Source organism: Macroventuria anomochaeta, assembly GCF_010093625.1.
Source record: "Macroventuria anomochaeta strain CBS 525.71 unplaced genomic scaffold BU25scaffold_20, whole genome shotgun sequence".
NCBI lineage: Eukaryota > Fungi > Ascomycota > Dothideomycetes > Pleosporales > Didymellaceae > Macroventuria > Macroventuria anomochaeta.
In genome coordinates this window covers 314,772-339,568 of record NW_022985381.1, presented here as the reverse complement: position 1 = coordinate 339,568, position 24,797 = coordinate 314,772, and the positions used below count along the sequence as shown (strand labels likewise).

Below are 24,797 nucleotides of genomic sequence, written 5' to 3'. Positions count from 1 at the left end.
GATGTCGGTAAGGCTGCATTTTACAGTGTACCGAATAAAGGCAACCTACCCTCTCCAGCATGACGGGCGCATTGCTGGGGTTTCTAGTCAGAGTAGTGTTGGTGTCACTGAAGTCAAGTCTAATAACCGTTTCTTGAAGACATCTATACATCTCATTTTCTATCGTACCCTTCTCATTCTATACACAATCATGATTCTCATCAACCTCATCAAACACCCGTACACCCAACCATCACCACACAACTAAGCCCACATAGCCCTGAACTTAGTATCGAAATCCGCCTTCAACAACTTGAACGCCTTCAGCACATTCAACAACCCAGTCTGCTCATCCCAAGCGACCTCACCACCTTCCTCCTCACTATCCTCCCCATCATCCCAGTTCTCGCCCTCACTACTCGAGCTCTCCGCCTCCTCATCCCAAGAATCAACAACCCTCTTCTTCTTCTTGGCAAGCTGGACCGGCAGATTCTGCTGCTGCGCAGGTCCTCTGGCACCTTGGGCACCCGAACCCGGTCCAGCGGTGTCCTCTGCACCGCCCTGGTTTGGTAGAAGCCTGTCCTCGAGATCTTCCTCTTCGTCATCACCGCCACCGCGCACATCGATGAAGTCGAGATCGGACTCTGTGCCAAGGTTCATGAAGTTGGTCAGGCTGGTGACAATGGTAGCGAGCACCATGCTGAAGTCGTTGAGCACGAACCAAATGTCGCCACGGCGGATGCGGTTGGCGGTGACGACAGCGGTTGCGTTGCCGTGCATGAAGAAGTCGTAGAGGTAGGCGTTGAGTGGCAGGTCGGAGTCCTCTGAGTAGATGCCGACGTAGGGCACGACGGCTTCCTCGAGAAAGACGCCGGATCTGCTTGTTGTACAGAGCTCGTGGATGGACTCGAACTCGTCGTTGTGGCCTGAGAGCGCAACGAAGGAAGATCGAACCTTGTTGGGTGATGGTCCTGCGTTTGACTTGCCGCCAACGATGGTTGTGGTCAGAGGCAGCGTGTTGTCTGGCTCCTGGATGTGCTGCTCAACGAAGGTACGGACGTAAGATGTGAAGATATCGAGTGTCTGCTTATTATGCTTACGCAGGACGTTGACTGCATTTTCGGGCATATTGGGCAGGAACACGACTGATGGACTGCCCTTGACCACTTCTTGCACAAACTCCTCGTCAGCTTGTCTGCATTGGAGGCGACCAAAGAGGTGAGACATTGTAAGCATGAGCTCACGCAAGACCGAGTCCTGGTTTGTGTTAACCTTCGCGCACAGCTCGTGGAAGTATCCGTTCTTCAGCAATGCGTGGAAGGCGAAAGACGAGTTCTCAGTGAAGTACAGATGGCTAACAGCACCTGCAAAGTTGAGGGGCGTTCCACGCGAATCCAACAGCGACTGCCTGCGCAAGTACTCGATAGAGAAGCGCAGATGATGGAGGACGGTCATCTTCGACTCCTCGCCACCAAGATACACGCGCGGCTGAGACAACAGCGCATTGATACAACGGACCGCAAATGGCGAGTTCTCCGAGTCATGCAGGAGCGTGAACAGACGTAGAACCAAAGTAGTAGTGATGGGGAAATGTCCGTTCAGATCAGGCAAACGAGAGCTGATGAGCTTGTTGATCTTACTGAGCGAGACGCCGTGGAAAACAACGTTACCGAGCGAGTCGAAGCCACGACGACCGGCACGACCAGCGGCTTGACGGTAGTTGAGTGCGGTCAAGAAGATCGAGTCGCCAGAGAAGACAACAGTCTTACAAGGCATGTTGATACCGAGAGCAAGAGTACCTGTCGCAATGACGACTCTCAGGTAGCCCCTTCGGAATAGCACTTCGACGGCATAGCGGTACTTTCGGTTCATACCAGCGTGATGGACACCAATACCACGCTGAAGACCCTGGATAAACACCTCGTCAACACCACGGTAACGCAGTTCCTTCTCATGGTTGCGGAGTTCCTCACTGGACAGTCTCTTACTGTTCGCAAAGTGGAAGCCCTCCAGTGGCCTGTCTGGGTCGAAGGTTGCGAATGGGCTGACCTCACGGTTGGCAGCTTCCATCATCTGCTCTTCCTTGGTAGTACCCTTCGCTGCACGGACACCTTGCTTAGCGCGACGGGCGACCTCCTTCTTGTATTCTTCCCACTCGCGCAACTTCTCTGCCCACTTCGGGCTGGTCTTCTTCCATTCGGCTTCGGCCTCTTCCAGCTGGGTCAAGACCGTGCGGCACATCCTCTCGCAGACCGCTCGGTCGTAGTTGAAGATGATACCAGGCAGGGCATCTTGCTGATGGAGCTCTGTCAACAGAGGTAAAATGTTGTTAACATCGTGGTTGCTTGCAGGGTCATCGACTTCCTGGTCATCCTGGACTGGCTCTGCGTTACCGCTGTCCTTGATATGAAGAGCAGACTTCATGACAGAAGAGCTGAAGTCCTTGCGCACAGCTTCGAATGGAGAACTGTCGTCTGCCATCCACTGGGCGAGCAGAGCCTTGAGACCAGACTCCCAGTTGATGATATCCGCCTTGCGCATGACCTTTGGAAGCACAGTCGAAGGAGTGAGGGACTTATCGACTGGATAGTCCTTGGTCTGATGCTTTGACATGCTTTGCCAAAGGAAATAGCAGTCTCGTGCTTCAAGGGAGAAGTCACTTGGCATACCACGTTTTCTGTTGGTCAAACTGGCGACGGGATGCATGAAGGTGAAGTTCGGTACATCATCGAGACCCAGGCGGGCGAATGTGCGGTTCGTTGACAGGGGAAGCGCCGCTGCAACACGCTTGGCTGAGTCTTTTGGTGGGATGTACAAGAACTTTCGAAGATCTGAGTAACGGTGCTTATGCTGGACCATTGTCAGATCGTTACCGGCAGCCTTCTGCGTAGAAGAGAGCCAGTCGCTGAAGGCTTCGGCATTTCCAACGGTTGCAGAGAGAGCGATGATAGGGCAAGGCGCCATAAGCAGCAGCTGTTCCCAAATAAGACCATCCTCGGCCTGCCCGATGCAGTGAACTTCATCGAAGATTATCCACTTCACTCGTTCGGACCAGCCTTTTGCGTTGGTGGGTGCGAGCAGCATGATCTGAAGGATGTGGGGTACAGTAACGAGGATCTGACAACCAGTAGGGTTGTTGACGCGAGTGTCACGGGTGTGAATACCCCATACCGAGTTGGCGTACTTGTAGTTTTTGGAGAAACGAGCCTGTACTTCGGCTGCGATCTGGTTGACAAGCGCCTTTGTTGGCGCCACGTACACCAGAACATCTTCGTTGTTAGACTCCAATACCTGCTTCATTGCGTAGAACGAAATGAACGTTTTACCAGCCGAGGTTGGGGCTACAACAAGTAGACTGCGGCGGGCATCGATCTCGTCCAAGACCTTGCGCTGCCACGCATCTGGCTCAAACGGCACGCGAGAATCTGGAGCTGAGTCCATAGTTCGGTCGAAGTAAGGTCCACAGTAGAGTAGCTGGAACTCTTCTGGCGACAGGCTTAAAGCAATGTCCGTACTCGATGCCTCGTCCAGAATAAACTGGAACGGCAACTTTCGGTCGCCCTCGATCGGTGGTACCTGTAGGGAAGGTAGCTTCAGACGGTCGATGGTCTTCTTGAGACACGCTGCGTTTGTTTTCGTCACAGCTGAAAGACCACAAATGGCCCTGACTGCATCGAAAATCAGCGCAGCAGTATAGAGACCCTCCTCTTTATCGTCTTTGCGGCAGTGCTCTATCCACATCTTCAATAAAACGTTCAACATGTAGAGACGGACTTCCGCTTCCAGAGCCTTTCGCTTGAGGTCGGTATTGAGGCTGAGAAGGTGCTTCTTGGCCTTCTCATATCGCGCTGTCAGATCGGCCTGCTTCTCGAGACCATCGCAGACAACGACCCATGCTTTAATCTGTTTCTCTGCAGTATCCTCATCTTTGCGCTTAGAGCTTGCTGCAATGTTTGCAAGCATATCCTGCTTGGCTTGATTCTTGTTTTTGCCACCAGGCTTCCCACCCTGCTTTTTGCCCTTCTTGTCTGCTGGGTCCTGGCTGGGCGTTCCAGGTCTGGAGGGCATCGGAGTGCTTGGTTTCGAAGCGCCGACGTGAATTGTCTCCGGCTCAAGTGTCCTTCCAACTGCATTGGTAAGACTAGCAGCATATGTTGTCATCTCCGCCATGAAGAACTGATTGCGGCGGAGTGCTTTTTTTGCTGCTTTCTCATCCTTGACAACAGGACCGCTCTTGCTTTGAAGGGGTTTAGAGTTGTGCCAGTGCGAAACCTCACGGAAGATCACTGCTGAGGTTGAGTCGACCTTGCCGTCGGACTTGGTTACCTTCAGATGAACCGGAGCCAGGTGCTTGTCGAAGACTTCGTTAGCGAATGGAAGAAGACGGTATGATGCTCCATCATCTGACTTCTCAACGTTGCTGTTCGACTTGCCAGTCGAACTTGAAGCGCCACTTGCCTTTGCGAGCTCCTTCTGCCCACAAAGAGCCGATGCAGCTCTTGCCAAAGACTGGAAGAGGTCCGAGCTCGGATATGCGGAATCTTGAAGGCAAGCAGCCAACAATCGTCCGTCGATGAGATCTGCGATATCGCATGCTACAGCCTGTTTGCTGATTTCTTCGCTCCATGCCGTTTGCACGAGGACTTTGCGGGCCTCTTGACAGAACTCTAGAACCAGGGCGCGGGATGTTTGCGATGGCTCCTGGTACTGCATCAAGCGGTCGGGCAAGCTTAGCTCCGAAAGTAGAGCGGTATGGCGAAGCAATGCAACAGCAAAGTCCTGGTGGTCTTTTGTTTTTGATGCAAACTTCGAGGCAACAAGCACCGCCAGATACTCTCGCTCAGCGAAAGAATGCTCATTCGATGACTTGATAGCAGTGAGTGACTCTTGCAGAGTTGCTGTGTCGACTTCTCCACTTGAGTTTGATGTTGATGTCTGCGAAAGTGTGTTAGCTCTGTCTCTCAACCCACTTGTGAAGCCTGGCTCTACTCGCGTAGAGTGCAGTCTATGACACCGCGATTCTGCTCCATTGCTTACCGTTTGTGGAACCTGCAAAGTCATTGCACGTGAGTGCTCGAGAACCGAAGCAATGGCTTTGGTATCCTGATACTCTAGTCCGTTGATGAGCGCAGTACTGTAACCTCGCTGCATCATGCTGTAGATGAGTGTCCGGAGCGACGCCTTGTACTGCTCGTGGTGTTCCTGTAGGCACTTGTCCTCGCTCTTGAGAGCATCGAGGTCTTTCTGCAGGACTGCTCTCTTGCGAACATCTTTCATAGAGGCTCCATCGTGGCATAAGATGAAGTACACGTCTGTGACGCTGAGGTACTCTTCGAATGCTTCAGACGTTGTTGATGGGAACACCTTGACCTCGATGTCTGGGTGGACTGGGCGCAAGTTGACTTGTAGATGGCGGATGATGGCCGCTCGTGCTAGCAGGTACGTTTCGCTAACAGCGGGCGAAGCATCTTGAGGCACACAAAGATCTTGGTATTCATCGAAGAAAGCAATGTGAAAGTTACAGCGGCGAGAAACAAGCCCGTGCAGGAACTTCTCTACCGTGTATGAGGCGTGTAGTAGCTGTAGCCCAGGCTCGAAGTCGATCTGTGCATCGCTGAAGCAGTGGAGCAGAAGTGACTCGCCGTGAATCAAGAATCGTTCGCTGCCTGCGAAGTCGCCCACGAGATCAACACGGCGACTGAAGAGTTTGGAGTACCATTGTAGGATTTGGTCTGTTGTGTCCGTCCGTGACGAGACAATGGAGCTATTGCCAGCCATGCTCTGTGGCGGTATAAGGCGATGTAGTGTAGAAGATTATAGGTGGCTGTAAGCAGCGATCATAACAATGAAGAGGTGCTTCCTCTCAAGTGAAATGGGTGTAGCAACCAGTGCTCAGCGACTAGCCGCCGGTCGTAAGTGGCTTGAAGTCTGTGCAGACGCAAGCACGATAAGCTTTGTGTCGCGATCCCAGCTGTCCGCGCACCAGGCGAAGGTGCTTCGTATGGTAACACTGCTTCTGCAGGCTGGTGAAAGTATGTGTAGAAATAAGACAAGTCTCGAAGAGTCTTGTCGCTGAATGGGGCGGATGAGATTGGTTGTGTTTGTTGGAGTTGAAGACGTAGGAGAATATTTTGGGTAAGGTGACTAAGGACGCTAGCCGTTTAGGACGAGCTAGAAGCGGGCGGCTCTTTGACCGTCCCGGCTTCGCTTGCCACACCCGTGCTGGTGCTGCTCCATCCTCGACCAGCCGTGAGTTTGAGCAGTTGACACCCTTGTAGGGGTTTGTGGAGGCACTCCACTTGTGAATTGATCAAGATCACTCTGTCATGGTGATGAATATAGCCTACATTTGAGACGTGCTTTCATTTCGTTTTCCTGTGCACACATTCATTCCTTTCAATCAAGCTGAGTCAGTGTTCAAACAATCGGATCTGTTGGCCCATGTGCTCTGATTGTAAGCTCTTACGAACTTAAGGAAAGTGTTGCATTTCCATCAGGTTTTGACAGACTGCCATTGATTGCTTGTTAATATACACTTTATTGTATGCTGACGTTTGTTGGAACTGCTGCGGTAGCTTGTCTCAAACGGGTACCGCGTCTGCGGGACGGGAGTGTCGAGCAGGAGCTTGTTCCAGATGGGTGTCACTTCGCGCACCGTCACACAAGCAGCAGTGAAAAGATTAATCGAAGTTGCATTCGGGAAATTTAATCGGAGAAGAACCGATTAATTTGATGTGTCGCAGCAACCTGCCAGGCATATACTACAGTATGTAAGGCGCCATCGCGCATGAAAAGAAGCGAAAACAAAGTCACGAGAAATGCGGTGAAGACCTTGCAGTTGCCTTGCTCCCGCAAGCTTCAAGCTCTCAACGTGAGAAACGCCGTATAATAACAACATGTGCTGGGTATCTTCGATGGTCGCACGCAGACAAGACCGATGCTTCGATGCAGATGTCGATCGTAAAGCCAATGACGGTAACCACGAATTCGATGCGATTGACGGAAATACGATCACTGCAGTATAGTACAGCTCAAGATCTGTTGAAGTACGGTAAGCAGACGCACACGGCACGGAGCATAACGCACTTACTCGCATTGCTGCCATGTACCCCAGAATTCAGAGGTCCAACGGCGCAAGGGAGTCGAGCTTGGGGTGTGGTCAGCATTGGTAGGCATCAATGGCGACACAACATACCGCAAGGAGACGGTTCCAGCCTGCCGGGCTTGGAGGTGGTTGAGGCGGTGGGGATGGCGGCTCATCTCTTGATCCGTTGTATACTGGGTCAGATGTATCGATGGTAAGGTACGTAGCAGTGTGAAGCTGGTGAGATCGCATCGTCTTCTTGTTCGGTCCGGTCATTGTAGCTACAATGTATGAATGGTCGAAGTGTTACTCTGTAGAGCGACGATTGTAAAAATGGCTCACAGATCCCGCGAGTCGAACGCTTTTGCTTGGAGAGGCAGAAGATGCTGTGTGTGTTCAAGACCAATGTCGTCGCTGGGTGTTAAATACTCTGTGACCAGAACCTGACAAGTCAAGCGACAGGGAAGTCTGCCTAGCTGGCAGATGCAGAGACGACAATTACAATTGCACCGGGCCGTACGGGAAGACGGGTGGCGTCAGACAAAGCTAGGTGAGGAGATTTGACCTGGAATGAGATACTTGTTTGGCAGGAAGGGAGTACAATCGGGACATGTAGCACTTCCTGTCCCTAGGAATACCTGACATGGCAGTAAGATTGGCATTTCCAGCAACGGTAAAGAAACGTGGCTGCGGGTAGTGACCGTAGTTGAGACGATGGAGTACCATAGAGTATGTGTGCAACCACAATAAGCAGGGATGAACATGAATGCAGATACCTTATTTGCTGGGGATGAGATGCCGCAGCCGTCCAGACAAGTAGTAGTGCTAAGTCGACTGGCCTTTTCCGTGAGGAAGGTTTGAAATGGCGGTCTGCTATGCTGGGGCCAGTGGAAGGCGTCGCTCAACAGCATAACTTCTTAGGCCACGCGTAAGGCTGCGAGGGGCCGTGATTGAGCAAGCGAGGGATGAGGTCATCATTGGCTGCAGAGCTGATGGCGGGCGAAAGCGAGACTCCAGGTCATTGATTTGCAGCAAGGCATTGTTTGTCTGCAGGTGGAGTGAAGCAAACACTAGACCGCAAGAGGTATCCCATCATACACGTGTAGAAGCGGACAGAAGCAAAGAACCCATCAAACTGGATGGCCGCAGCTTCTGTGTACAAAGTGTGGTGATCGGTGAAGAGACCGGTGACAGTCCGTCGCGTTGCAAGAAGTGTATGGCTGGTAATGAGGAGAAAGAGAGGATCGAGTTGGCTGAGGACGGAGCGGAACGCCAAGACCTTGCCTTGAGCTTCACGCATCGCGACTTCCAGCTTTCACACGACATACCTGATTAGCGTCGCCGCCTCACGTGCTTTCACCTTCATACGCGTTCGACCAAGAGCAAATTGCGCGCCGTATACGAACATCTCACCCCGCGGCCTGCCAAACTGTGTCGCATGCGCGCGTCCGGGATGTGCTTCACTTGCTCATAGGGCTGGCCGTCACATCCTCCAGACCTGCGTCACCCGCTCGGTGACACGCTATTGTTCCTCCCATCGGCTCAACTGCTGCCGCTCCGCTTCATTCGACGCAACACGACCGCGACCGAACCGCCCCATCTTGACAACTCATTGCTGGCATTGCGCTGCCCGATATGTCCTCCGTCTGGAACCCCGACAACGTGCGAGATGTCGCCGAATCAGTAGGCATCGCCTCACTCGCCGACAACGTCGTTGAAGAGCTAGCGCGTGATGTCGACTTCCGGCTTGCGCAGGTACTGGAGGAGGCGCTGAAGTTCATGCGACACGGCAAGCGGACGACATTGAGTACACAGGACGTGTCCAACGCACTGAAAGTATTAAATGTGGAGCCCCTTTACGGATATGAATCCACTCGACCGCTGCGTTTTGGCGAGGCTTCCCTGGGCCCTGGCCAGCCGTTGTACTATGTCGAAGATGAGGAGGTGGACTTTGAGAAGTTGATCAATGCGCCGCTGCCCAAGGTACCACGAGAGATCACATTCACAGGTATGTCATTACACCTGCTTATACCCTCTCGTACCTAAACACTTTATCTCTAACATGCTGCAGCTCACTGGCTCGCCGTAGAAGGCGTACAACCATCGATACCTCAGAACCCAACTGCGATCAACCAAGGAGACCTGTTGCCCAAGGGAACGAACGCAAACCCGCATCTCGCAGCAGCCAACGGACTGGACAATGTCAACGTCAAGCCGCTCGTGAAACATGTGCTCTCCAAAGAATCGCAAGAGCTGTTCGCCAAGCTCTCTGGCGCGCTCATCGACGAGACGAACATCGAATGGCAGAACGCAGCCCTCGCAGCCATCCGAACGGAGCCTGGTATCCACCAGCTAACGACCTACCTCCTCACATTCATCGCTGAGAAGGTTACACACAATGTGAAAAACCTATTCGTACTGCAGCAGATGATGCAGGCCACTAGCGCATTACTGGACAACCAGGCCATCTATCTGGATCCATACGTCGCCTACATGGTGCCGCCTGTCTTGACATGTTGTACAGGCAAGTACTTAGGGCCAACAACACAAACAGCGTCCTCGAACGCCTCGTCAGAAACACTCAACGGTGTTGGTGCCAACGGTCATTCGAGTGGCCCGGATCACTTTAGATTACGACAACTGGCTGCGTCCATCCTTAGCCGCATTTGTCAGAAGTACGGATCGTCGAACCAGGGGCTCAAATCACGAATTGCAAGGACCTGTCTCAGACAGTTCATGGATATTGGCAAGCCGCTCGGCACACACTACGGTGCACTGCTAGCGCTACTGATCATCACTGGCAACGAAGGCATGACAATGCTTGTGTTGCCCAACCTGAAGATGTACAACGACGATGTGCTCAAGGGCGCTCTAGCGGACGAGGGCAAGAAGAAGGACGCAGAGCGAGTGCTCGCTATCCTGGTCGAAGCCATCAAAGCACTGGGGAACACGACATCAGCAACGATGACCAATGGCGTTGCCGATATTGAAGGATTGAGAGAACGACTGAACGACAAGGTCGGCGACATTATTGCCGATCAGATCATCGCCAACAAACTTTCGGCGGCTGCGCAGGTTATTTTGGAGACAGATGTCAACATCTGAGCTCGGTAGAAAGGCGTTGGTTGCAAAGCATTATGGGCGTTGGGTAGGGGTTCTGGACGATACCATAACTGTAAGGAATAGCAAAAGTGTGTGCCTACTGAAGTTCTGGAAGAATTGTCCTCTTCTCTCTCTTGAATTCTTTGTTGGCCTCTCACATGTGATTGAATCGCCAAGAACCCTGGATGCGCTAAGCGGCCATTCAGCCTCCAGACCTCCGACAACTGTACATTGTAGATCGCCGCAGTGCACACACCCTTGAACACAGTACCCCCAAGAACATATCAATATGTGGATCGTCAACTGGTAGGTCTTTTTTTTTTTTTGGACTGTGGAACGGGTTTAAACTAACTGTCTCTGCAGGTGTAGGTAGTCCCAATCTCCACGTAGCCCATGAGCACCGCCACACTCCCGGAGGCACACGACGCTGATACACCCACCTAGTCTTCGACCTCCTGGCTTCGCTCGGCCTCGCCAACAAGCACGCAAAGCTTCTCTTCCTCGGCCTCGACAATGCCGGAAAGACAACGCTCCTGCACATGCTCAAGAACGACCGCGTAGCAGTCCTGCAACCAAGTCCGTTCACCGCCCCTCCGCCCCTTCCGTAAACTCTTGCTAACAGCCACCCAGCTCTCCACCCCAGTAAGCCTACCACCAAGCCCTACCCTACTTTACCTAACGCGACGCAGCCTCCGAGGAGCTCTCCATCGGCAACGTAAAATTCACAACCTTCGATCTTGGAGGCCACGCACAAGCCCGCCGCTTATGGCGCGACTACTTCCCCGAAGTCAGCGGCATTGTGTTCCTCGTCGATGCCAAGGACCACGAGCGTCTTGCTGAGTCGAAGGCCGAGCTCGATGCGCTGCTTGCGATGGAGCAGTTGGCTAACATTCCGTTTGTGGTGCTTGGAAACAAGATCGATCATCCGGAGGCCGTGTCTGAGGATCAGTTGAGGGCGGAGCTTGGGCTGTACCAGACGACGGGTAAGGGTAAGGTGCCGCTGGAGGGTATTAGGCCGATTGAGGTGTTCATGTGCAGTGTGGTTATGAGGCAAGGTGAGTACATGGAGGGTGCGTTCGGTGAGTTGGAGGTGTTGACAGATCGCAGGTTACGGAGAGGGTATCAGGTGGCTCAGTCAGTACGTCTAAGAGTTTTGCAACCACGGCGATAGGCCTATCGAACACGTCACGGCACGAACGGACGCCACACGCAGGCAGCGACACGACGATACTACAGTACACTGGAGCAGCGATGATTGGAGGCAAAGACAAGAACGTGCAGGTATGCACGAGGATAGTCATGACCAGGATGGTTGGAGCTAGCAAACGATCTGAACATACAGTTACACAATCCGTCTGACTCTTCATTCCCTTAACTTCTTTACATTCAGTCCTGCTTGCCCTTAGCAAGCGGCAGCACCAGCTCTTCATCTCTACCACCATCATCCGTCCACCTCACTATCCTAGCAGCTACCCTGTCCACAGCTCTGTCAACTACTGCGAGGCCTAGATCCACCCAACTCCTGTTCGCCCTCCTATCGAGATCGCCCTGCCCTGTTTCGCGTACGCGCGATGCCCGTCTACCCTGCGCTTCGCATGCCTCCGACTCGACATCCTCCAGCTCGGCGCCAGATAATGATTGGGTCGAGCTTGATCCCCTTGAGTGCGCGGCTGGGGATCGAGAGCTAGAGGACGAGAAGAAGGCACGATGCTCTTCTGCCCACTCTGTAGAGCAGCGTAGCTTGGGCCTACGACCCAGATGCTGATCTGGCGGTACCAGATACGGATTCACCGGCGACTGGTCTTGCGCACTGTAGGCCGATTCGAAAGGCACATCGTGCGCCGACGTTCGACCACCACGTCGCATCTCGGCACCGTTGTTGATTTCTTCGGAACTGTTCGTATGCAGCACTTCGTATCTTCCCTTCCTCTTCCCCGCGAACGGACTCCACCCGATTTCTCGTGCCCATAGCGCAGCCCCTCCTCCCTCCCTTTGTTCGTGGTAACTCTGAGGTACCATCCCAGTAGTAGTCCCGCGCCAGTGAATCAGACACACAACCACCGACCACGCAGCCGCTATGCCGATGACTGCAAACACAAAAATGACAAGCCATAGAGGCGCGGTCGGTGTTTGGTGGTTCGCTTTATGTGCGAGCGAGTGGTGTTGATGTTGCGGTCCATGGAGGGCGTCGCGCTGCATGTTGTACTCGTAGACGTGTGGTGGGACGATAGGTTCTGGGTACAAAAACGTCGGCGGCGATGGGCGGGGGTAGTTTGACGTTGTCGTTTGTGAAGACAAGCGTGTTGCTGTGGCGATGGCAGTAGAGGGATTAGATGCAGTGGTAGCAAAGGAAAGTGGTGTGGAGGTAGTCGTAGGTGGAGGTGAAAGTGAAAGTGAAAGTGAAAGGTCGTTGTCGGGGGAAAACGATGGGGCTGCATAGTTGGATGTCAATGCCGAAGGAAGGACTATCTCGTAGAGCGAAGTAACATCGTGCGCATCCTTGTGCTCGACATACGTGACCGTTATCGCTTTTCTATGGTGGTGGGGGTGGTATCGATGATGTGCCGCTGGTGCCATGTCCAAAGAATTGAATACTTTGTACTTTCAAATTTAACGACAGTTTCTTCGCGACGAGCGTGGTGTTGTTGAATAAGAGAAACACCCAAGAAGTCACGGCAAGTAGTCTGGAGTAGATTGTAGATGCGAGACCTGGGCTTCAGTATAGGGCAAGTGCGTTCAAGACATACAGAGCATTGAATGGGCCTTGTCGTGAGGCAATCGCATTGTGTGAATGAAGCCTTTGAGATTCACGTCCTACACTCAGGCTTCACATAACGATGAGGAGATGGGAGTGACATTGAATTCATTGGAGATATTATATGCTAGTAGTTGACTTCGCTGGCGAAATACGTGTGAAACACCGCCCAATGAAGATCTATCAGGTCTACATGATTCTAAATAAATAGGACACTTTTACACAACTTGAGGACATCGAACTACGTCGACAAGCCAAGGCTTAACGACGGTTGAAGTTCAAGAAGCGGGCGGCAACGAACAAGATAGCCAAGTTGCTGAAAATGAATGCAAGGAAGATGCCGAGATCCCTCCACCTGTTGCTGAACGAGTATCCAAGTGGGTTGTAGAACTCGTCACCAACCTTGTACGCGCAGTAGTTGCAAAGGTTGGCGGCCTCATCAAGGAGATAACCGGGCGCACCGTTGGCGAAGAAGTCGCTCATGTACTCTCCACAAGTCTGGCCCTGCGGAGCACGGAACTGGTTGAACTCGCTGGACGTGCACTTGACAGGCAGGTTGTGAAGTTCAGTGACAACCATACCGCCAATGAGGCGTGTGAAGGGGTTGAGTTCGTAGAGCCAGACACGCCAGAACTTGGGGATCTGCGGCTTGGGGATCGTGACACCGCAGAAGAGGGCGAAGATGATGATAATGAAGGGGTTCACGTAGGCGGCAATGAATGGCGAGGGAGTGAGCGCAGCGATCGCCTGGGCGAGAACGACAGAGAAGATCTCGGTAATCAGGACGATGAAGAACTGGTAACCGGCGCGAGAAGACTCGGAGCTGAGACCTGGGATGTAGTAGAGCGGAAGGAAGAAGGCGACGGCGCAGAGGATGCTGTAGGGCATCTCGGCGACAACCATGGAGAGAGCGAAAGGGAAGGTCTTGTAGGCCTTGGACATCTGCTCGCGGAAAGAAATCATACGAGCGATGGCGTACTTCGGCTCGACCTGGGCGAGAATGAGGGCGGGAAGAACGGTGACCTGGAAGATGATGAAAACGCGGTATTGGAGTGATGCGCGCGAGTCGTCGAGCTGCAGGTACATGAGACCAGTCAGCAGAGCGATGATGACGTGGTTGAAGAGACGAGTAAAGCCGTAGTTGGGCGTACGCCAGAAGGAAAGGTTCATGCGCTTGTTGACATGCTTGATCTGGAACATGAGTGGTGTGGCGTACTCCTTCTGTTCCACAGGCTCGGCTGATCCGACTTCAGCAAGACGCTGCTCCTTCATGGCAACAATGTCGCGCTTGACCTGGGCAAACTCCTCAGAGTCAGTCCAGACATCGGACCAATCCTTGTCGCCAATGCGAGGAGCAGAACCTGCGCCAACGGCGTCAAGCATCCATTCAGCCGGATTAGCAGCGGGTGGGCAGTCAGCGCCGTGGCGGTGAAAGTAGTCGAGAAGAACGTGGGCATCCTTTCCAATGTCACCAAAGTAAACACACCGGCCACCACGCTGGAGAAGCAGAAGGCGATCGAAGTTTTCGAAGAGGGCAGAGTTCGGCTGATGGATGGTACACAGGATAGCCTGACCGGCAGCGGCCAACTTGCGAAGGAAACGAACGATGTTGAAGGCACTCTGAGAGTCAAGACCAGAAGTAGGTTCGTCAAGGAAGAGGAGCAGTTCAGGCTTGGCTGCGAGTTCGACACCAATTGTTACGCGCTTACGCTGCTCGACAGCAAGACCGGTCTCGGGGTCACCAATGATAGCATCGGCGATATCTTCCATTTCCAACAGAGCGATGACTTCTTCGACGTATGCGTACTTCTCGGCCTGAGGGACCTCGTACGGCTGGCGAAGATCGGCGGAGAATCGAAGGGCCTCTCGAACGGTGGCGGCGGGCTCGTGGACGTCGAGTTGTTCGGCATAGGCAGTTCCACGTTGGAAGGATACACCCGGAACCTTTCCGTCAATAAGCTTGTCACCACCAATGACACCAATGTTCTTGCGGTTGGCGAGCACGTCAAGGAGTGTGGTCTTTCCGGCACCAGAAGCACCCATAAGCGCAGTGAGTTTCCCCGGTTGAACATAGCCATAGATGTTCTTAAGCAGTCGCAGCTCGCCAGAAGGAACAGGGACATCGTAGGTGAGGTCTTCCCAAGTAAGGACTGCCTTGGATGTGATATTCAGCTCAGAGCTGTCATCTGCACCCTCTTCTTTGCGGTTGCGCCTATCCTTCTTCTCGCGAAGCTTGGCGTTGAGCTCCTTCAGTTCGTTGTTCTCCTTGACGAAGAAAGTGACGGTACGACCTCCAGCACCCCACTTGACGAACTCTCCAAGGAAGGCGTTGGCGAGCAGGAAACCAATAATCAAAGCGACGCAGATACCCCAGTACATCCAGAGGTCACCAACGTGCCATGAGAATGACTGTGAGACGTAATCACGACCGCGCACGATGTTCGAACCGGCAACGGAACCAGGAAGCGTGCAGACCTGAGCGTTGATATCGGTGTAACCTGGGCCAGAGGGAATGAGCGAAGTGTCAGCGCAAGTCAGGTCGACTCGAGAGAACTCGTTCAACATCAGTGCAGCAAATCCAAGACCGAGTGCGTTGATGTAGAAAATCCATCGCAGCCAGACTTGCTCGGATTGCCACTGGATCAGATATCCGGATGTCAGGACGAACAGGGTAATAATCGTAGCAGCGAGACGGATAGCGACATCGAAGTCAGGGCAAAGACAACCGACGGTTCGGAAGAACAATGTCATGGCGAGGTATCCAGTGGTGATCATGAGGAAGAAGGTGAAGAAGGCACCAGCATCCCTGGCAAGCCCGGTCATGAAGTATACAATGATGGAGAAAACCAGAATCTGAGCTGCGGCGAAGATGAGATCGACTCCAATTTGAGCAATCCACAAGGCCGAAGGTCGGTGGAAAGTGAATGCACGATGTTTGTTGATGATCGGACGGCCCAACATAGTACTGGCGAGTTCGGAGAAAGCCTGGAAAGCGTTGAACAGGAGAGCAATGAACAAGACACCACCACGAGTGAAGGCACCGGCGGAAGTATCCGGAAGATTGAGCCAGACGGTTCCAATGATGATGGCGATGACGAGAGACGTGAACCAAGAGACAACGAGGGAAAACTTGTCCTGCCACTTGAGCAAGAATTGACGCTTAGCCAGAGCCCAGACCTGGAGGTGGAAGGGAATGGAGTAAACCGACTTCTTCGAAGCATGACGCTTACCCTCCTTGACGGCGGTCTGGAAGTCGTCGTAGACATGCTTCTCCTCTTCCATAGCAGCGTGGTATTGTGTCATCCCAGTTGCCAGTCGAGAGGCAGTCTCCGACTTGTTGAACGCTTCGGCCAGTTGATCCGGGGTGGAAGGAGCATTACTTTCATCTCGGCCGGCCTTGTACTCTCGTTCGAAGGGATCTGTGCATCCAGTCAGATAGTCAGGAGTGGTCTGACGAGGCTTCTCGAGAAAGCCAAGGCCCTCAAAGTAGGCTCGCGCCTCATCGGCGGGACCGAAATAGACTTGTCGTCCGCTGTCAATGACCAGAACTTTGTCGAAGCATTTGTAGATGTTCTCAGAGGCTTGGTAAAGCGAAACAAATGTAGTGGTCTTGTAGATGTTGGTAAGCGTGCGCAAGGATCGTGCGTAGTCGACGGCTGTGGAGGCATCGAGACCACGAGTCGAGTTATCCCAAGACATGAGGGATGCGCCTGTGATCATAGTCTCTGCGATAGAGACACGTTTGCGTTCGCCACCGGATACACCACGAACGAATGGGTTACCAACAATGGTGTTCCTGGTGTGCTCAATGTTGAACATCTTCAGCATCATGTCGATGACTTTGTCCTTGAAAGCTTGTCGCGACAGACCAGCTGGGCGTTTGCCGGGAACCTTTGTCTCAAGAGCGAAGTCGAGTGTCTGGCCGACAGTCAGGGTAGGGTGATGGTTTTCGTCTTCCTCGCAGTAGACGGCCTCGCCACGGTACCGCTTCTCGAAGAAGTCGGATTCGAAAGGGCCATACAGGACCTTGCCGTTGATGTTGGTATATCCAAATCGCTGGTTACTGATGACCTTGAGAAAGGTGGTGCAACCGCTGCCTGGACGACCAAGGACCAGACACATCTCTCCAGGCTGAAGATAACCCTTGAAGTCCTTCAGGATGTCGAATTCCTTACCCTTCTTTCCGAGCCCAAGAAGGCTCTGTGCAGTCGCGAACACATTGAAGAAGGAGACGAAGGCGTCCGGGAAAGTCTAAGCGGCTGTCAGCTGTCACGGCTCGGCGCGCAGAATAAAGTGCTGACTGCTTACCTTAACGTAGTTCTTCACACCACCAATACCGCTGACAGTCAGACCATCCCATACAACACCAATGCGCTTGGACTTGATTCCTGCAGCCTCTTCCTCATCGCGGTTGCCGCGCAGGGTCTTCTCGAGATCGAATGCTTCCTCTGATGAAATGCTGGAACCGTCGGCACCCTTTTCGATATCGGTGGTCGTCTGGTTCTTGTGGCTGCGGTGACTCTGAATACGGCTCATGCGGCGCGAGATCTCACTCGTGCGCGAAAGCTCCTTAGACAATTGGGCGAACTCAGCCTCGGCGCGCTGAACGGCGATCCCGCCCTTGACCTCGCCTGCGCCCTTCTCATTGACGTACTCGGAATTACGTGCGGTGTCATTGTAAATGGAGCCAGTCCTGGCACTTTCGTTGTCGTGTTTCATGTGATGGCGATCTGAGTGAATGGCCTCGTATGTCTTGCCATCGGTCTCCTCACGGGCAGTGGAGTGGTTCAGTGGTACATTGGAGTTCTCCATGGTGCCGACGCAGGGCGCACCTTGCCACTATTACCGAAATAGATGTTTGCAGGGGAACGTGCTTCCACACTGCGGCGCGTCGATTAAGAGACTAGTATTAAGGAACGTATAAAGGAAGAGAATGACAACAAGAGAGGAAGGCAAACGACCTGGGGACGTTTGTTGTTGAGATACAAAAAAAAAGGGAGGGATGGGTCTTATCTCCATGCAAGCTAGGAAGGATTCTTGTGGGCCCGCGACGCCTCAGGTTAAGACGAGATTTCATGATGTCGTCCTCAGCGGCTAGGCAAACAACAAGCGAAGTTGCGCTTCCAAAACCGCGACGTGGAGTGGGGCTCGTCAATTCCTCAGCGGACTGCTTCGGACGGACGCCGTCCAGTATCAAAGAAGAAAGGGCGGCGATCGACTCATAATGAACACAGGAACAGTAACCACTTTTGGAACGAACGATGGCTCTTCCGCACGTGTAAGGCTGATGCTGGAGTTAAGTCTCCACTGCGCCCCATATCGGCTTTGTCAGAAAGTGATCTCCTCGAGTCATGCTAACTCCGCCAACACCAAGAACTCAAGGAGACATGATTCAGGTGTTCCCGTTGCTTGTTCTTTCCTTCTTTTCGGCAACTTTAGAAGGTGCAAAGGTGGAGAATCATAAGCAATCTGCATCGATCCAGACTCGAAAATCTCCACGATTTATCAACATCTCATTCCGCTGTTCGTCGCTCGCACTTTGAACACCCCGAAGACCTTGCACTCGGGTTTCATGCCGCCTGAAACATCGAAAGTTTGCTTGGCGTTTGGCACCTCCACCGTTACTTCCACTTTGAGTTCCTCCAAGCGGAATTTGAGCCGCCGTCAATTCGACTCATCTGCACCCATGCTAGCGCACATCATGATGACAATCTCTCTGTCCTACCAAGAGAAGGTCGTACATGGATGAAATTGATACCATGTTGACTGGCTCTTTTCCACAGACCACCACCTCGCCCACTTCCCGAACTCAACAGTCAATGCTGATGTCTTGCGGAAGCCTTGGCGGGCTCTTTCTTGTCGACTCTTGAGAACCTCGCACAGCCAGCAGAGTTCATCGTGTACAATTTGTGGCCAAATGGTGACTATTGACCGAGTGTCGAAAAATCAATTCATGCCCTTGCAGCAGCTCCTACCCAGTTCACCGGTCCGCGCAACAGTGGCTGCATCAGCTCGTGTTGCTTCGCGAACCGCGGACGCCGAAGTGGACGTTCGTTTGCTTTGTCATGGTTCTACCGAGCAGGGGCCTTTACTAGACACGAGCCATGAGCCGGTCAACGTTCACTAAATCCTAGGATGTTATCTCGAACATCAGTAAACAAACCAACTTGCGAGTGTGCCTTGTCCTGTCGTATTCACGTTTAACGCACCGCCCCGACATGTTCCATTACGATAGCTTTGATCTTCAGTGCTGAGCACGAGATACCCGCATTCCCGCCGCCTGCATCGACGCCAACGACTGACAACGTTGCAGAAGAAGGCTTCACAATGCTTCGAACCATTCGAAAAGTTTCAGTAATTATGCAGACGTTATCTTATCCGTTCTATGGCTCCCTACAGTACCGCCGTCTTGGTAGGCGGACAGGGCTGAAATGCTTACTCCGATCCGAAAAGTCACGATCTCGCTGACGTAGCTCGCCAAACCACAGTTCGCCCAAAGATAGCGTGGTACGAGGAACCCGACACGAAGTCATGTGCGAGCGCGCAGGTACAGCTAAACTTAGGTGTGCCTGGAGATCACGCATAAGGCAGACACGTTTCTGCTTCTCTCAACGGAGTCACCGCGAGCGCTCTTCTGTATGTGGCTCCACCTTGTGCCTCTATTGCTGTCGTTGTTCGCTTTCGAAACGAGGATATGCGAAAAGTTGGTCTGTATCAAAGGTCTATATCAAGTCCTTGACTAGTGCTATGATGCTTGGACACATATCCTCCGAATTTCAACATCTTCAACGCTACCATCTTCGCAACGAGTCTTTCAAACCTTCTCAAGCAACGCACTATCTCCACAAAACATGTCTTTTACACCTATTCGCTTCGCGCCGTTCCAAGTCTCAGGTGCGCCCTCTTCTGGCAAAGCTCAAACTTATTCCTCTCAACTTCAGACAACAGGATCATCGACAAGCACCTCGAATACGTCGTCCAGCTCATCGAACACGTCGGGCTCGACCAGTACGAGCTCCTCAAGCGGACGTTAGCCTCTCATGAGAAAGCCCAGAGTTACGAGACACTGTAGTCAGGCCACGAGCATTAGCATTCCGGACATCATCATCAAACAGGGCGCATCTGGCGGAACCATGCCGAGGAATCATTGCAATTCCACCCTTTCTCTGTCTTGTTAGACGCACACCACTGTCGCTTTCCCAGTTTTCACCCATTTCATTTCTTTATTCCACCAATACCATCCGTTAGACCATTCGTACCGATACTGTCGTTTCCAACGTAGACCATCACATGTAAACATTAGTGCCCACTCATCGCAGCTCCAACGTCATCAATCTATCAACTGTTCCCTCTTGCTGTTCTGAGTGTAGCTACAACTCGGCCTTACAAGTGGATGTGGTCTAATTTAGGTTCACCGGTCACCCGCCCCCGGGCCTGCACCCCAGCCTTAGCTTACCCGCTCGTCTCCCGATTTTCGGTTTCTCCGGGTCTTACCCTCCCCTCCTAGCCGTCCAGAGACATCCTTCCAAGAACAGAGCAGTATCACGTCAACTTCAAGTTCGACAAAAGAAAAGTCACTACCTGTCGTCACGGCCGAAAACTACCACCTCCGGTGCCAGAAAAAGCTGCACTCTAAACCAGCCAAAAGTCGAGGAACACCAAAAAGATTGCCCTCTTTGCCGCGACACCACGCAACAACGACTTGAGATTAATTCTTAGAAAAACACAGAATTATAGAATAAGATATTCCCCACAATCCTGCGTTTTTAGATTTTTTATATTGTGTGGTGTTGTGCGATTATCTCGGTTGGCAGAAGCACACTTTTCGTAAGTGCGGCTTATTTTGTCACCCGCGTAACTACGTACCTAGAGCCAATGATCTAGTCATCGCATTACCCCGGATCCTCAGAGTCACCGGCCTGGATGTTCCCTTCTCGCTCATGCGGAGCGAAGCAGTCGAATCTTCTTTGCTGCTCGGGCATGGCGCTTCGTTTACTGTCACTCGGCAGGCTGTATCTCCTGGACCAAATACCATGATCGATCGTTTTGATTTTACAAAGTTGATTACCCTCAAGATGCCCTTTCTGCCCACGAAACGACGGCAATACGTGGTCTACAAGTCCCCCAGGATCGAATTCCAGGCCGATGGGAGGACGCTGGCTGACGTGCAACTTAATGAATCGCCTCTGCCCAACGAGCTGAAATCGCAAATTTCTCTAGGCATTGCGAACGGTCCCCAGACGCTACACGACGAGGGCATCATCCACAGAGATCTGAAACCTGAGAACACTATACTGTGCTCGGAGGAGGATAGGATACTCGTTCCGAAACTTGCCGATTTCGGTTTTGCCATCGTCAAGGAGGCGTTGATATCACCCAATATCATGTTAGGTAGGACTAGAACTTGGAGTGCTTCCGAACCATACTCTTGTCTTGGAGCCTCGGGGCTTGCGTCTACGGACGTTTACTCGTTCGGTTTGGTCGTTTGGTCGTTTGGTCTGTCGGGCTTGATGGCTGGGACCCTTTCAGCGTGTTGATATCAGAACGCGTTCCTTCTGAAGAAAGATACCTGGCACTGGATCGGCTCCAAGCAGACGACAAACTACGATGTTTATCATGATTCGAAAACTGGGTATCCCGCTGGTGGGCTTCTATAACCAGAAACCCTATTTTGGACTGCTGCGACGGAGTTTCTACAAACGACGCTCTTTCCGCGACGGAAACAGACGCTTCCTTGGTTCACGTATGTGATGAACATGTGGAAAGCGTCACTTGCACTTCTTGGCGTCAGCAACCATTCCTTAGCGTCCTTGAAGATGTCCTCATCTCTACGTTGTCACTTCGGCCAGAAAAACGAGACTTGCCAACAGCGACTGGTTGGTGTCTTTCCTCGGAAGTCTCGTACCGGATATAGGGAGAGATCTAGTGGAGGATGGTGGCGCGGTAATACATGCCTGCACGAACCAGAACATATCCCACTCTCAACTCCCTAGCAGTGCAGATGTCGACTTCCAACTTCCGGGTACGCCGCTCAAATGCACCACACCGCATGCTTGCAACTGACGATATCGCATCTCAAGAGGAGACATGAAGACATCGAGAACCCACCATAGGACCGCTTTCTTTACGGCAACATCATTTGGATGGCGATTTGCGGATCAGACAGATTTTCCACGGTCCTTGTTGCTCATTCAACGCTGAGTGCACATCGCACCTTTCAACCCCAACACGGAACACACAACGATCGGCGTATCATAATGTCAGGAATCTCGCTCGCTTTCGAAGCGTGATACGTGTCCCGAGCCTGCTTGAGCATTGTGGGCAGCCGTGAGGACCGGAGGTCCAGCAGAACGACGGCGAGGGAAAAGTCCGTTGTGGCAAGACAGGAAGAGACAAAAAAAATTTGTTGTAATTGAACAAGCTTACTTGGCTTTTCGGTACGATAAAAGAACAGATTTTGACCTCCTGTCAACAATAAGAAAAAAGTAAAGAAATGCTGTGCACACCTCTAGGAAGGGACAGTGTATAGTACCGCCAACTCCTGGTACTGAACCCACACTTGTAGACCGACCCCTGGCTCTGCGGTTCAAAAAAAGACATGGAAAATGACTTCCGTCCTGGGTATGTGTTTGCCACCTTTGCCTTCTTGCTCTTTCTTTCGTCCCCTTCATTCCTGCGCCTGATGCGCCAACGCTCCTGGCTCAACACTGTTGGTGATCCCTTTCATCGCTTCTCATCCCTGGGATACCCGTTACCGTTTTGCTGGTTCTCAATCGCCCTCTTCTCCCCACTGCTCTCCCCGTTCCGACTAGGCGGCGCCCTGCCAATCCTAGCCAGCCACGACTCAGCCGACTGGACAGTGCCATCCACCACCGTAGTAATCTGGCCCATCATATCCAGCCCCTCCATCGCAAACGCCAGCATCCGATTCGCGCCCCTAACCGCCTCGCCCTCACCCGCCTCCTCATCCTGCGGCTGACCCGCCGTCCTCCTGCCGGCCAACTGCCAGCGCTGCGGCACGCTGAGGAGCTGCGTCCTCACAACCTGGGATGCATTTTGCGGCAATGCGCCGCCGGTGTGGCGGGACACGGATTGCACGACCCCTTGCAGCGTCTGCCAGATATCGCTACTCAGCGTCTTAATCTTCTCGGCGATCTTGCGCACCTCGTCTTCCTTCTCCTCCCCCTCTCCTGTCTTGACCTCTTCCTTGTCGTCGGCGTCGCTGGCGCGCCGCTGGCGCAAGGCGGTTTCGTACTCTTCCAGCACGAGTTTGAGGGCGCGCATTACGCTGTCGATGTGGCTCGTTGCGCCGCGCAGGAGGTGGAGGCAGTGTTTCAAGCTCCGCAGCGAGGCGGCGGAGAGCGCGACACCAAGACCAGAGGTCGTCATGATGAGTTGTGTCGACCAAGCTACGCGGCGGTCTTGCACGGCGCTTGACTGCTGGCGGCGCTCGGGCTCTTTGGCAGTAGCGGTTGTGGACGGGTCGGTCATGGTAGCGTTCTCTTCGTAGTTGGGAGACCGCTGGTCGTCGTACGCGGGGAGAGACTCGGCGCAAGACGACTGCGAGCCGCCTCGTGTACGGGACGAGGTGCGGGAGTCGATCTCCATAGCGTCGGCGGCGGGGCTTCCCGCTCTTTGCCTCTTCCTTGGAGCGTCTGCGTCGCCTTGTTCGAGATCGCTGGGGCGACGGTGTTGTTCGCCTAGGTAGCGGCGCAGGTTCTTCTCCATGCCTGTTCGTCGTCCTACGGAGGAGACTGTGTTGACCATTGGCGAGCCGACGTTGCGCTCTACGAGTTCGGCGCCGTACTTGACGAAGCGTGGCGAGTAGTCCTTGGTCAGGTTGTAGGCAGCGAGGGAGCCGCTGATGGTGCCGCCGAGCCAGGGGTGGTTCGAGGTCAGGAGCGAGAGCATTGGCTGTTGAGGCTCGGCAGTGGATTCGCGGGCAGACATTGTCAGTGATGGCGCAGTCGGCGATCGAACGAAGTCTGTGTAGGAAGTCAGTACAGCTTGAGTGTATATCTGTCGAGCCTGCGCACCTGGATTGCCCAACCCACTCAGCGCCTCTGCGGCCAGGCGCACTTCTGGATCATCCATGCTCACGCTCGTCTCGCGCCTACGAGCAGCCTCATCCTGCGCGCTCAGCACGCTCGCCGTATCCATGGGACTACCAATGTCTACAGGATGACCGTCCGGCACCTTGGGAAACGTCGCACTATGCAATGCCGGCAGAGCGCCCCATTGCGCCCCATCAGTCTGCCATCGCGGGCTCAGTTCACTCGAGTTGCGCGGGGTATGCCTCGCCGTTGCATCCGGCAAGTCCAGCGCCTTGATGCCCGGCAGTCTGCCATTGCCCTGGCGATTCGGCGCGTGCGTAGGCACACTGGGCAGCTGAAACGACTCTGGCTCGTGCTGGATATACGCCGGTGGAGGCGGGCGCTGCTGTTCCTCCTGCATGGTCGCCCTCGGTGCTGGAACGCGCGACAGTTGAGGTAAGAAGCCGCTACCCCACCGTCCCAGCGCCTGTCAGACGGTGCACACAGGCAAGGATGCGCCGACAGTATTCGACAATGCGCTGGCAGTGTTCGACAATGTTCCTCTGCGATGCTCGCAAGATCTGCCTAAGTCCGTTGTTGCCGTCACTCTTCCTGAGATGGGATCGGGGGTCGCTCGAAACGGCAGCGCGCTCCGCCTCCGAGTCGGACGTGGAATCGGCGGTGCGACGACGTCAGTTCCTCAGCTCCTCAGGAACTCAACGTCAGAATGAGGTCCAGCGGTGCTCTACGCAACCATTCGATCGCGCGTCGAGTCTTCGTCGTCTGAATGGGGGGGGGGGGGGTGGATATTTCGGCTGACGGTCGGCAAGCTGGTGAGGGCGGA

The 24,797-nt window shown here is 53.3% G+C and overlaps 7 protein-coding genes across 7 annotated transcripts; 2 read left to right on the top strand and 5 right to left on the bottom strand.

The window, feature by feature from the left end:
* Window positions 1-169: 169 nt before the first annotated feature.
* On the bottom strand, window positions 170-6,071 carry BU25DRAFT_394696 (DEAD/DEAH box helicase-like protein). Its single transcript, XM_033704754.1, has 2 exons — window positions 5,017-6,071; window positions 170-4,914 (listed from the first exon to the last, which is right to left on the bottom strand). The coding sequence occupies exons 1-2, from the start codon at window positions 5,755-5,757 to the stop codon at window positions 244-246; spliced, it is 5,412 nt and encodes a 1,803-aa protein (XP_033560831.1). The 5' UTR covers window positions 5,758-6,071; the 3' UTR covers window positions 170-243.
* Window positions 6,072-6,668: 597 nt separating this feature from the next.
* BU25DRAFT_92118 (uncharacterized protein) lies at window positions 6,669-7,342 on the bottom strand. The gene has a single exon (XM_033712245.1). It carries the CDS (start codon window positions 7,082-7,084, stop codon window positions 6,704-6,706), a length of 381 nt encoding a protein of 126 aa, XP_033560830.1. The 5' UTR covers window positions 7,085-7,342; the 3' UTR covers window positions 6,669-6,703.
* A 1,356-nt stretch (window positions 7,343-8,698) lies between these two features.
* Window positions 8,699-11,313, top strand: BU25DRAFT_343149 (Arf-domain-containing protein; the record flags this gene model as incomplete). Its single annotated transcript, XM_033702938.1, is given in 7 exon segments — window positions 8,699-9,071; window positions 9,135-10,156; window positions 10,170-10,173; window positions 10,610-10,741; window positions 10,796-10,807; window positions 10,855-11,220; window positions 11,273-11,313. 7 exon segments carry the CDS (start codon window positions 8,699-8,701, stop codon window positions 11,311-11,313), a joined length of 1,950 nt encoding a protein of 649 aa, XP_033560829.1.
* A 233-nt stretch (window positions 11,314-11,546) lies between these two features.
* Window positions 11,547-12,742, bottom strand: BU25DRAFT_491979 (uncharacterized protein; the record flags this gene model as incomplete). Its single annotated transcript, XM_033711606.1, has 1 exon — window positions 11,547-12,742. One exon carries the CDS (start codon window positions 12,740-12,742, stop codon window positions 11,552-11,554), a length of 1,191 nt encoding a protein of 396 aa, XP_033560828.1. The 3' UTR covers window positions 11,547-11,551.
* A 274-nt stretch (window positions 12,743-13,016) lies between these two features.
* On the bottom strand, window positions 13,017-17,897 carry BU25DRAFT_369751 (uncharacterized protein). The gene is made up of 2 exons (XM_033703935.1): window positions 17,229-17,897; window positions 13,017-17,171 (listed from the first exon to the last, which is right to left on the bottom strand). Exons 1-2 carry the CDS (start codon window positions 17,730-17,732, stop codon window positions 13,182-13,184), a joined length of 4,494 nt encoding a protein of 1,497 aa, XP_033560827.1. The 5' UTR covers window positions 17,733-17,897; the 3' UTR covers window positions 13,017-13,181.
* Window positions 17,898-20,860: 2,963 nt separating this feature from the next.
* On the top strand, window positions 20,861-21,457 carry BU25DRAFT_422384 (uncharacterized protein; the record flags this gene model as incomplete). The annotated part of the gene is made up of 1 exon (XM_033708147.1): window positions 20,861-21,457. The coding sequence occupies one exon, from the start codon at window positions 20,861-20,863 to the stop codon at window positions 21,455-21,457; it is 597 nt and encodes a 198-aa protein (XP_033560826.1).
* Window positions 21,458-22,314: 857 nt separating this feature from the next.
* Window positions 22,315-24,768, bottom strand: BU25DRAFT_449201 (clock-controlled protein-like protein 8). The gene is made up of 2 exons (XM_033709630.1): window positions 23,957-24,768; window positions 22,315-23,905 (listed from the first exon to the last, which is right to left on the bottom strand). Exons 1-2 carry the CDS (start codon window positions 24,372-24,374, stop codon window positions 22,644-22,646), a joined length of 1,680 nt encoding a protein of 559 aa, XP_033560825.1. The 5' UTR covers window positions 24,375-24,768; the 3' UTR covers window positions 22,315-22,643.
* Window positions 24,769-24,797: the final 29 nt, after the last annotated feature.

What these genes read in the sequence shown, in the direction of transcription:
- BU25DRAFT_449201 (XM_033709630.1), bottom strand. Translation starts at nt 24,374, where the DNA reads ATGCAGGAGGAACAGCAGCGCCCGCCTCCACCGGCGTATATCCAGCAC. An exon ending in GAGTGGGTTGGGCAATCCAG is followed by an intron (nt 23,906 to 23,956) that starts GTGCGCAGGCTC and finishes CTTCCTACACAG; the next exon opens with ACTTCGTTCGATCGCCGACT.
- BU25DRAFT_92118 (XM_033712245.1), bottom strand. Translation starts at nt 7,084, where the DNA reads ATGGCAGCAATGCGAGTAAGTGCGTTATGCTCCGTGCCGTGTGCGTCT.
- BU25DRAFT_369751 (XM_033703935.1), bottom strand. Translation starts at nt 17,732, where the DNA reads ATGGAGAACTCCAATGTACCACTGAACCACTCCACTGCCCGTGAGGAG. An exon ending in GTGTGAAGAACTACGTTAAG is followed by an intron (nt 17,172 to 17,228) that starts GTAAGCAGTCAG and finishes ACAGCCGCTTAG; the next exon opens with ACTTTCCCGGACGCCTTCGT.
- BU25DRAFT_394696 (XM_033704754.1), bottom strand. Translation starts at nt 5,757, where the DNA reads ATGGCTGGCAATAGCTCCATTGTCTCGTCACGGACGGACACAACAGAC. An exon ending in CTTTGCAGGTTCCACAAACG is followed by an intron (nt 4,915 to 5,016) that starts GTAAGCAATGGA and finishes ACACTTTCGCAG; the next exon opens with ACATCAACATCAAACTCAAG.